We start from the raw sequence: 12514 nt of genomic DNA, 5'->3' as shown, positions 1-12514 counted from the left end.
TCTGAGGCTGAATTTGAACTCAGGTCCTCTTGATTCCCAGGCTGGTGCTCTACTATAGCTCTTTTAATAGGTACATCTCAGCTATTCTTCTCTAACGACTCTGTTTTTGCTCCTTCAGCAGCCTTCCTCTTTAAAAAGGAGGCCAAATGAAAGTGCTGGTTTTGCACATTTATAACATTAACTTCATGGATGCAAAGACCAGCAGAACTTTCTGTGCAATTAATGCAAAACTTAAGTGAGTCCTAATATATTATGCCCTAAGTATAGAATAAGTCCAAGAACAACAGCCAGGATAAAGCCTGAGGAAAGACTAAATAGCAAGTGGAAATTAATAGAGGACTGCTTCAATTACATTAGAGAATTGTAAAGCAACTAGGAGGTACAGTGGAGAGAAGGTTGGACTTGCAGTCAGGAAGTCCTGAGTTCAAATTTGGCCTCAGTCATTTACAGTGCCACCCTGGGCAGATCACTCAACTTTTCTGTGTCTCAGTTTCATCCTCTGTAAAATGGGCATGATAATAGCACCTACCTCCCAGGGTTGTGAGGATCAAATGAGATAATATTTAAAGTGTTCTGCAAACCTGAAAGTACAATGTAAATGCTAGCTCTTTTTATTATTATAATCCTGAGTATTATTGAAATGTAAGCTGCCTGTTAGACTGGAAGTTCCTTGAGGGTAGAGACTGTGACATTTTTTCCCCTTTTGTGTCTCCAGTACCTAGGAAAGTGACATGCACATAGTTTTGAGTTGAATCACAGTTTATGTTAATGATATGATTATTTCCATAAACAGCAATTCTAAACTCCCAGAACATATATTTCACAGAGCGTTCATTGATGTTATTTAAGACTGTTCTCATAATGTTTAGTGTTGATTATTCCTGTTTTAAAAATAATTTTGTTTGGGGCAGCTAGGTGGTGCAGTGGATAAAACATCGGCCCTGGATTCAGGAGGGCCTGAGTTCAAATCTGGCCTCAGACACTTGACACTTACTAGCTGTGTGACCCTGGGCAAGTCACTTAATCCCAATTGCCTCATTAAAAAAAACCACACCAAACAAAAATAATTTTGTTTTATGTAATAAATTCTGGATGTTTAGTCCTTTTTGTTATAGAAAATGCCTTTTAATTTCAGGTTTTTTTTAATATTAAGCTCTGAAATTTAATGGGCTTGCTACCAATGGTCACATTCAAGATGACTGACAGATAAAAACCTTATCTGGCTCAAAAATATATTATGTTGACCAGATACATATTATAGTTTGATCTGAGCCAGTGGATCTGCTGAAGTCCTACTCAGGTGTGAGTCAACAAGCATTTACTAAGTTTACCACAGGCCAGGCACTGGAGATACAAAGAAAGGCACATGCTAAGTGCTTAATAAATGCTAGTGGATTAACTGACTGACCAACCTTTGAGGCTTCTGACCAGCATGGGAAACAGTGAAAGGGAAGCCAGGCTTAGCTGAATCAATTCTGTATCCCTGCTGAACATCCTTTCTTTGCTATGACTAAGTATTCCTCCTTTTGGTAACTATTAGATGGATGACTCTTTCATCTGATTCCAGTCTTGAACATGAGATACCACAATGTGCCTGGCCTATGCCAAGGTAACCTTGGGTCCTTAAAGGCTACGTTAGTGACACCCAAGTTCTGCCAGGATGTATAAAGATAGAAAATGGATTATGACCCTGGTAGAAGATGGTATGTCAATTGTCTGAGGACCAGCCAAGGTGATATCAGAGGAACTCATCACCACGAAGTAATAACCTTGTTTTGGCTACAGAAACTCAAGGATGGGTAGCTAGGTAGTGTAGTGGATAGAGCGTGGGGCCTGGAGTTGGGAAGACTCATCTTCCTGAGTTCAAATCCGGCTTCAGGCTCTAGCTGTGTGACCTTGGAAAAGATTTAATTCTATTTGCCTCAGTTTCCTCATATGTAAAATGAGCAGGAGAAGGAAATGGCAAAACCACTCCAGTATCTTTGTCAAGAAAACTCCAAATGAGTCACAAAGAGTTGGACAGGACTGAAATGCTCAAATAACAAAACTTAAGGTTAGGACCTACCAAAGCAAATAAGGGTTATGATCTTGATCAGTGGATTGAGTATGTAAACTAATGACATGACAGAACCTTGGAGTACTGAAGTCAGAGTAGGATGGAAAAGGCACTGGGCCTGGAATTAGTGGACTTCAGCTGCAGTCCATCTCTGCTACTTCCTCAGTATCCTTGGGCAAGTCACTTACTCCCTAGTCTTCAGCATATTCATCTATAATATCAGGGAGCTGAGCCAGGTGAACCTGTAAGTCCCCTTCAGTTCTTGACTCTGTGATCCCATAAATACAAGACCCCATAAGTATCCTATAAGATACAGAGCATACAGATCTTTGAAGGAATAACAGTCAGCCAATAAGCATTTTTTTAAAAGTTTTCTTTGTAGGGCAATGAGGGTTAAGTGACTTGCCCAAGGTCACACAGCTAGTAAATGTCAAGTATCTGAGGCAGGATTTGAACTCAGGTCCTCCTGAATCCAGGGCTGGTGCTTTATCCACTGCACCACCTAAATGCCCCGATATGCATTTATTAAGCACCTACTGTGTGTCAGGCACTGTGCCAAGCATAGTCCCATTTATCACATATGGAAGCATTTATGAACAATTTCTCCAGAGTAGTGGAAAGAGGGCTGAACTTGAAAGTTAGGGGAACATGAATTCAAAATACTTCCTACTTGTGTGACCCTGGAAAAACCCCTTCACTTACCTTTCAGAGAAAGCCTCAGTTTCCCTGCTTCAAAAAAAGGGGGGAATAATACTACTTATTTCAAAAGACTACTGTGAGAAAAGCACTTTTTAAACCTTCAAGTACTTTGAAAAAGTAAGCAACTATTTATAAGATCTCATGATATTCTTTAAAGTCAGTATCAACAACCCACAAATCCTGCAGCTTCTAAAGGGTTAGTGAACTTCAGCGGTAATTGCAAAATCTGGTGGAAAATATTATCATTGTGATGATCTAAGTTTTGAAGGGGAAATGGAAAAGGAAGAAAGATAGGGAAAGTCAATAAGGAAAAGAAAACACATACTATTCCATCACCAGAACAATGTCATTCTTGGACTCAAAGGCATCATAGAGTTGGATGAGATTCACATGATCCAGCTGGTTCATGACACTGATTTCATTCATCACTTCATCCTGGAAGGAAGAAAGGAAGGAAAGAAGTAAGCAAGGAAGCAAAGGCTCTTAGACCCAGGACTGTTTAAAATGGAGCAAGAAAGAGGAGGGGGGAAGTCCACATTACTCTACCTACTTTTTCCTTAACCCCTCTGGTCTTAATGATTTTGGCTGCTAATTTCAGGCCTGTGGCTTTTTCTTCACATTTGTGCACTTGGCCAAACCGTCCCCTGGAAAATAAAAATGGAGCATGAGAGACAATGTGATCACACAGGTCTAAGGGCTAGTGGTCAACCTGGAACATGGCAATGATTTCCCATTAGAAGTTTCCATGTGTTCTTAATGAACAAATCGAATGAGCACACTATTACCCCTGGTAGTTTTGCTTCTAAGGCCATCTGGGCAGGCCAACAGTATATATCCTGTACCAGACGCCATCCAATTTTAATCTTCTAGATAAATCCAATCATACTGAACATATCTGGATTTAATAGGGATAGCTCTGCCAGCATTCTATTATAATCATTCTTGCATGTGGGCTTGAGCTTAAAATGCAAAAGATTGAGATTTCCAAAGTTACATAAGACTAGGTCTCTTTGATCTCATCTTTAACTTTGCAAAATAAGACATGGTCTGTAACTCAATGAATTCCCAATTCTAAATATTGTTTCTCAGTTTGTAAGCCAAAGGACGGGACAGTTTCTAACTAGGCTTGAAATTGGTTTGGTCGCTATCCCTTTCAGAGATAACAGCATCAGAGATGAATCAACCTAATAAATGCTGCCTTTAGCCACTGCCACCCCACCAACCCAGTCGGCATCTGTTTGAGCTTGAGGGTGATTAAGAATCCTTTTAAAGTGTTTGGTTATATAACATATTTGGTTACCAGTTCTAGGCTGGCATTCATTTAAGAAGATCTCCAGATTTTTCTTCATTAACACATTCTCTGCTGAGTAAATTTTTGCAATCAAGTATTGCTTACCCTCCTAAGATTTCCCTCCTGTTCACAGTATAGAGACTGTTGATTGCTATCTGCCTGGTTGTGACAATCCTATGATCAAATGGGGCAGGGGGAGCAGGAACATCATCTACAAGAGGAACAAAAAAAAGAAAGAGTCATCTCTAAAATTCCCACTTCTTCTGGTAGCACCTATTAATATGCTTCTTGCTGAAAGTTTCTTCATTTCATATTCAAATGACCACATGTTTTATTCCTAGTGAATTAGAACTTTAAATACATATTTCATTTTCTAATGCTAACATCATATATCACAAAAAAGAAAAGCTCGATGCTGATGTGTTCAAAGAAAGCATCTCAGGATGAAAGAGCCACTGTCTCCACTATCTTTAGGACCCCTAGCCTTACAAACGTCAAACAGAGTTTAAGAATTTCCAGTCTGAATATTGTTCCATCGGATACCCTTCCCAGATTCTAGACTATTTCAAACAAAGGATAAGAAATGATTTGGAATACCATCAAAAGCATTACTGAAACAGTAAGTTATTTTAATCAGAGTTGAGAGAAAGAAAAAATGTAGGGTTTCTTAATGCTATTAATACTTTAAAAAATTTATAGATCAGTTTCCAAAATGTTTTAGACTTTAAATAAAGTCCAAGGCACAAAACTGATTTTCCCCTTACTGGAAATGAAACACCCTGTAAAATTGGATAAATTTTAATTCTAAAACTACTTAAGTTTTCATAGTTCCTACCCTTAGTCTCTAGTGGGAAAGCAACCTGCTGCAGTTTAAATTCAATCAAAGAGCATCATCAGGTAACAATAATTACTTAAGCAGTCATTTTCTTTTCTATTTTTATCTCTTTTAAAAGCTGGTAATACATTCTTCATTCATCACTCATATATTCATTAATTCATCCCACTCATTCCTTCACTTTCACTAACTCACACCTTACTTCACTTATTCATTCAGTAGGCAACTATTAAGCACCGACTGCATATGTACCCTGGGCCAATACAAATGAAGTAGAGGACTCAGTCCTTTGCCTCTAAGACCTTCCAAATTAGTTCATTGTTATAGGAAAAAAACCTAATAATTGAAAAAGAGTGGGGCAGCTAGGTGGTGTAGTAGATAAAGCACTGGCCCTGGATTCAGGGGGACCTGAGTTCAAATCCAGCCTCAGACACTTGACACTTATTAGCTGTGTGACTCTGGGCATGTCACTTAACCCTCATTGCCCTGTAAAAAAAAAAAAAAGAAAGAAAAAGAAAAAAGAAAAGAAAAAGAGAAGAATCAAACTCATGTGTAGTAGATTCAAAGCTATAACTTTGGGAAACAAATGGTGCTTTTCCCAGATAGGGGGTGGGGAAGGGGAGAAGAAGGGGGTTGTAGACATCATTGCCATCTCTATGCCTCAAAACATATCTAAAGAGATTAGAGGAGAAAGGCGGTCCCTAGAGAAGGTAAGGCACCAAGGTAGCAGACAAATAGATGACAGGGGAAGAGGTAAAGGGAATGGGCTGTCCTCCACATGGTTGAATTGTCTCTTCAGGGGCCCACCTATATTTTAATACATACTTCCATCCTCAGTAGAATTTCTAAGGATGCCAGAATTCTAGTTATTGTTCTAGTTTTATTTTCCACATTTGATTCTGACACTTCAAATATTATTAATTTGATAAAAAAGGAGATTATCAGAGAATTATGTGATTGGGTTCCAACTACCTTTAAAAACTTTTAAAAGCATAGCTTTTTCACTACTGTCTTGTTAGGCTACTAGGCCAAGTACGATGTTTAAAAAAAAAGATTGTTGAAAAGGGTTAATACTGGAAAATAAACTATTTCCTACCAAATTGTATTGCCGGTTCTTTTCCTTTGGCAACAGGCTTTGTTAGATGGCCATTTTCAAACCTGGGTGACTCCTGGAACTTGCTTCGTAGGCTACCAATGGTTTGATTTATCTTGGTGGACTCCTTAGCTTTGCATTTTTCACCTGTGCCTTCTATGTCAACTCTGCTCTTCTTCTTGTCATCAATGATGAGGCCACCGTCATTCACTCTCCGCTTACTGCTATGGTCAGCCAGAGCAGCTAGCTCAGCGTTCTGGGAAAGGGCCTTCATGGATTGGCCTCCTGGGGCTATTGCTGAAGAATTCTCCTTTTTATTGTCGTTGTACCTGAAAAGTACAATACTGGTGAAGCTCTTAATTTAGAAAATAAAGATAAAACATCCTAGAAATGGAGATCTATTAAATGATATTACTTAGGAACAAAATGCTAAAACATAATAATAATCTTTTTTTATCTTTTGTGACAAACAGCATTCTTACATAATTAAATCTCAGACACCTATCTTATAATAGCTGTATGTATAGACAAATAATCTGATAGATATAGGGTGTCTATATCTACCTATGTATCTATCTAGATATATCACATAAATACATGTATATGCCAAATAAACATGCACATATATGTATGTATAACCATACACACACACACACACACACACACACATACACACAAGATTTTCCTCTAATGTAAACTTGTTAAAGACAGCAGCTAGGTGGCACAGTGGATAGAACATTGGGCCTGGAGTCAGAAAGACTCCTCCTCCCGAGTCCAAATCTAGTCTCAGATGCTTACTAGCTGTATGACCCTGGGCAAGTCACTTGACCCTGTTTGTCTGTTTCCTTATCTGTAAAATAAACTAGAGAAGGAAATGGAAAACCACTCCAGTATCATTGCCAAGAAAACCTCAAATGGTGACCTTGGGTAAGACTTTCCATGGGATTTGGGACTGGAAGGAATCTTAGAGAATATTTAGTCCAACTTCCTCATTCCATAGGAGAAAACTAAGTTATGCGACTTACCTAAGGCGACAGAGGGAGTGAGGGAGTTAAAATTTGAAGCCTGGTCCTCTGACTTTAAATGATTCATGCTTTTCCCACTGAATAGTGACTGCCGCTCTGGGCCTCGATGTCCTCATCTTCAAAGTGTAGATAGTAAGACCATCCTTTCCTAGCTCTCAGATATGGTGTGGGGACCCAATAAGATGGCATAGACAAAGACTTTATAAACTATAGGCATTACAAAATGGCACAAAAAACCTTATTGGTGCTGCTATTCATTTCATACCTAAAATGGTAATGAGCACATAGGGCTATTATGGGATAGAAAGACAGTCTGTGCTTTAAACTAGAGGGGTCAAACACACAGCCCCCAGTACTGCCATGTACAATCTGAACCAGATTAAAATGTAATTAGGAAATATTTAACCCAATAAATCAAAATGTAATAGAACATAGATAATGTTAATCTGTTTTTTCCTCAGTCAATATGAGCCAGCAGGGATCCTTAAGTACTGTTTAGTGGCCTCTGTCTCTGTTTGAGTTTGACACCACTAATTCAAACCCGACTTTGCACAGGATTTCTTCCCATCAGTTTTATCAATTTGTTGTATTGGAAGCAAACTCATACCTTTCTACTGTTTCATTTTTTGCAGATGTTGATCCTTCCTCCCCAGTTTCTTCTTCATTGGTATCTCCTTTAGCATGAAGTACATTCTTCTCTCTTTTGGAGACCAGACTGTCCTGAGATCCCTTCACATCTCCCAAAGCTTTGAGTTTTTCCTCAATGCCTTGGTTATCCCCACCAATGGTTAGCTCTTCTTGTCTTCCCATCTTTGATGCATCTTTTCCAATAATATCCTCTTTGTACTCTTCTCTGGAAGCAAAATCTTCTACCTTGGTTTGAAATCTTCCTGTGAGAGAACTTTTCTGAATGAGGGAGGCACCGACCTTTTCAGCATTCTCCTTGTTGAGTTTATGAATCTTTTCTTTGTCTGAGCAGGCTTGGTTCTTCTGAGCAGATTTATCTAGAAATCAGTACAAAGCACAGTTATTTCAGTAGAAGATTCATGAGTTTAATATAATCTTATGACAGATGGGTTACCTTTCTCTTTCTCCTCCTTCCTATATACATTTATATGCATACATATATATACACACGTGTGTATATATATGCATGTATAGACAAATATTAACATAGACAACTACACTCATATATAGTCCTATGAGTTCTATAGATAGAGAGAATCAGGCCCTCCCAATGTGGAAACTCCCTCCATTGATTCAAGATCATCAATAACTCATCTATCACTTACAGTCTTAGAGAGTTGCTTAGGGCACAAAGGTGATTAGTCCATGATTTTACAGCCAGTATATGTCAGAGACAAGACTTGGATCCAGGTCTTCCTGAATACAACCTTATATGTGTATCTCAAACACATATACATACAAACACACACTCATGCATATACACTTTTTTTCTTTTAGGAAATATGAACTTTAAATAGAGTAAGATGAAGTAAGATGATGGAGCAATTGCCAATTAATTGGGTTTTTTTTTTAAGTTTTCCTTACAGACATTCAGTAGGGGCAGGAAGGCAAATAAATATAAATCATAAAATATAGCCTCCTTAAATCATAAATGTATAAATGCATCTTTTATGTGGTCAAGAACAATGATTCAGTTCATCAATTTTTTTTTTATCCTTGAATACTACCTGTCGTGTCAAGAGTTCTCTTCTTTGCAACACATGTTTCCTTCAGATTTAAATGATGCCACACCGTCTCCTTTGCCTGTGGATACACAATTGTGATATTATAGAATGCACTTGGGGCAGCTAGGTGGTGCAGTGGATAGAGCATTGGCCCTGGAGTAAGGGGGACCTGAGTTCAAATCCGGCCTCAGACACTTGACACTTACTAGTTGTGTGACCCCGGGCAAGTCACTTAACCCCAATTGCCTCACCAAAAAAATAAAATAAAATAAAATAATGTACTTCTAGCTTTTGGGAAATGTTCCGGAGTCATTGGAAGGAAAGTCAATCTGAATTATAGAATATTTTAAAACAAATATAACACTATTACTTTCAAGTAGCAAGATAATAATGTTTTGAATTGGCATGGACCTGGGAAACCATTCCAACACTTTCCTTTTATAAGAGATTGTATATATATAGCAATTAGAATGTTATGATTTATTATTGTTTAGTGGGAGAGACCCAACTTTAATAGATAATGAATTTTTTATTAACATATTCAAGTATCAGCCTGAGTAATCCTGATGTTCAGTCATTTTTCAGTCATATCTGACTCTTTAGGACCCCATTTGGGGTTTCCTTGGCAAAGATACTGAAGTGGTTTGCTATTTCCTTCTCCAACTCATTTTACAGAGGAGGAACTTCGGCAAACAGGGTTAAGTGATTTGCCCAGAGTCACGCAGCTAGTGTCAGGTGTCTGAGACCAGATTTAAATTCAGGAAGCCGAGTCTTCTTGATTCTAAGTCCAGTGCTCCATTCACTACTCCTGCCTGAGTAACCCTGACCTGTGACCTATTTTGCAAAGATATTGTTTATATGTAAATAGGCCCTGTTGACCTTACAGTTAGTTTTCTTAGGCAAAGATTGCTCTGACAATGTTCTTCACCTCATTAATGGGCTGAGGCAAATTTTGTTTACAAAGCTGGAACTAAGGTAAACATTAGTTCTTTTGCTGTTGGAACATAACTTCTCGATTCGCAAAGTTTAAATTAAATATGGGAATTCTTTTTCTGTATGGTTTGGATACACCTTATAATAGAATCTAATCCTTTTATTATTGGTGTATCCTCTCTCTCTGCCAGGATGTTTTAATAAATGACAATTCTCAATATATGAAGTAAAATCAAAGCAAGGTTTACTGTCATCACTCTGTTAAATGCTAAATGTTCTACAAAAAGTTGAATTAGATATGGTCTGCTTCTACCATTAAGTAGCCTTAACAGTGCTAAGAACACTGGATTTAGAATCTCCTGAGAACTGGAGATTGAACTCCATATCTCCAACTTAGATACAACATCTCTGGGCCTCAGTCTCCTTATCTACAAAAATGAGATGGCTAGATTAGATGATCTCTAAAGGTCCTTCCATTGATTAAACTGGAATCCTATTATTTTTATAAAATATTTATCAATCACTTATTAATTCATTCAATTCAACGAGCAATTACAAAGTGTTACTATGTGCTAGACACCAAACATCTAAAGACAAAAAGAAACAACCTTTGCCCTCAAGGTGCTTAAACTTTATTGAAATATAAGTAAGTGGAACATATATAGCAAAAAAAAAAATACAAATAACTTGTGCTGGATGTGGAGGGAAGGTAGAAATTAATAAGAGGAAAGGGAAATAAATAAATAAAAGCCTACTGGTAGAAGCTACACTGAAGTTCAAAGGGTGTTTTGGAATGAGTTTGACAGATATGGAGGAGGACAAAGATATATTAGCCAGAGCCAGGAGCTATGATAACCCAGAATTTCTACATAAAAATTCTAAGAAGTGGAGTTAAGGAGGAACAGCATTCCAAACATGCAAGATAACCTGTGCAAAAACTTGGTGTTGGAAGATGGAATGTTGTGTATAGTGAATGATTGTCAGGCAGGTCATTTTGGCTAGAGTGCATAATGAATAAGGAGAAATATTGTGAAAAAGTCTAGAAAACTAGACTGCAGCTAGAGGGTGAAGAATTTTAAATGCCAAACAAAAAAGCCCTTTTTCTGTACAAGGCTTTGCAATAGATAATGTCTGTAATGCAAAGAAATACAAAATGTGGTTCTACCCCTCCCCTAGAGACCTTGGGGAAATCACCCAGCAAGATAGGTGGATTCCCTCTAGAGAACTCAAGAGAAGAGAAAGACAAGGGCTACACAGGAAGAGAAGGTGAAGAGGAGATGGGATCAGAGTGTGATTCACTAAAAGGAATGACACATCCTTTAGTTTACAGATCCATCAAAGCATTCCTAGCATCTGGAAGTGTCTTAAGTAGAATAGGTCCTCAATATATGTTTGTTGAATTGAATTGTTGATATGCATGGAGCAATGTAGAAGAGAATCAATAATATAATCAAGCTTCAGTTATCTTGTACCACCTGAGCCCACCAGTTGGCATGGCAGGTTTGGTCTCAGGTGAATAAGGAGTTGGTCTGTTAACAGAACCAATGGGACAGAGGCACAAGATTTGACCTTACACATGTGTCAGAACAGCCAGGTTGAGATGAGATGGGATGAGAAAAGTTTTTCCACCAGGTTAGAAGGCTATAACATCATAGAGCAACAAACAAAGTTTGTTGGTCAAAGGTCAAAGAAGGATTTAGGTTAATTCACTTTCCAAGTGTGAACTAATGGGTCAGTAAATGAAAGTCAGCTACACAGGATTAAAGGATAACTATGGGCACTATGTTTCACTCAAGCACAGGCTTCTAAGTCACCTTTTTGTTTGTTTGTTTGTTTTTTGCAGGGCAATGGGAGTTAAGTGACTTGCCCAGGGTCACACAGCTAGTAAGTGTCAAGTGTCTGAGGCCGGATTTGAACTCAGGTACTCCTGAATTCAGGGCCGATGCTTTATCCATTGCGCCACCTAGCCGCCCCCTCTAAGTCACCTTTTTTGAGCTATTAGGCAAATCCTTAGCCAGGAATCATGCCTACTCAGCCTGATGGATCATAGCTGACAACTATAACTAATATTGGTGGGAAATATCTACGTTTATGGAGTGCCTATTGGGAGACGAAAGCTCAGAAGAGAAAAATACTTGGCTGGGAAAGAAGAAATAAAATAGGAAATTAATGAGTTGTGTGGGCAGAGATGATTAGTGTTCCTTCCCTACCTCCTTCTCATCCTGGAAGATGCCACTACCCCTTTCCCCAATTGGTGAATCCCAATCATGAAACTTCCTTTGAGAAGTGCCCAAGCTCACTTCTCTTTCAGCTCCTCTCTATCTTGTCCTTTTTTCAACTCCCTTTTTATGTGTTGTCTTCTCTCCATTAAAATGCAAGCTCCTTGAGGTCAGGAACTATCTTTGGTTTTGCTTGTATTTGTAATACCAGCACTTAGTGCCTGGCACATAGTACACATGTAATAGATGCTTTATTTACCTATTTGATATTAAATGTCAAGTTAAAAATTTAGTGCCAGCATGTGATAGAATAGAACTGGGGTAGGCATTAGTCTTGCACGGGGTAACACCCAGCAGAACTCTGGGAAACAATGGAACTACAGCATGAATCATTGCACCTCCTTTCTCCTGGTATACAAAGATTCTTGTGGTAAAAGAGAATTAGATCTGAGACTATAGAGAAATAACAAGAAAAGAAGAAGGAAGAGAACTTAAGGTTTATCCCTCCTGACAGAAACCTGAATATACAAATGGGGCAGAGAGAATAACTGGAGGGGCGATTAGCACAAACGTTCAAAGAAGGGTAAGAAGGAAGATCTAGAGGAAGAGAATGCTGGACATGAGCGATGTGAGCAATTCCACTGTTTTTCAGCAATAGGTAGAGGCAACAAT

The 12514-nt window shown here is 38.4% G+C and overlaps 1 protein-coding gene across 3 annotated transcripts in view; it reads right to left on the bottom strand.

Moving 5' to 3' along the window:
- The window catches only part of MYLK4 (myosin light chain kinase family member 4), a 165272-nt gene that overhangs the window by 26501 nt on the left and 126257 nt on the right, over window positions 1-12514 (bottom strand). For all 3 annotated transcript variants that reach the window (XM_044004597.1, XM_044004604.1, XM_044004613.1), the window contains exons 3-8: window positions 8694-8769; window positions 7607-8003; window positions 5978-6303; window positions 4152-4257; window positions 3306-3399; window positions 3081-3190 (exon numbers count right to left, since the gene is read on the bottom strand). In XM_044004597.1, coding sequence (XP_043860532.1) covers window positions 3081-3190; window positions 3306-3399; window positions 4152-4257; window positions 5978-6303; window positions 7607-8003; window positions 8694-8769 — 1109 coding nt within the window. The remainder of the gene's footprint in view (window positions 1-3080; window positions 3191-3305; window positions 3400-4151; window positions 4258-5977; window positions 6304-7606; window positions 8004-8693; window positions 8770-12514) is intronic.

The sequence above is a fragment of the Dromiciops gliroides genome, chromosome 1, assembly GCF_019393635.1.
Source record: "Dromiciops gliroides isolate mDroGli1 chromosome 1, mDroGli1.pri, whole genome shotgun sequence".
In the NCBI taxonomy this organism is placed as follows: domain Eukaryota; kingdom Metazoa; phylum Chordata; class Mammalia; order Microbiotheria; family Microbiotheriidae; genus Dromiciops; species Dromiciops gliroides.
Note: the sequence above shows the minus strand (reverse complement) of the source record. Positions and strands in the feature narration are given on the sequence as shown.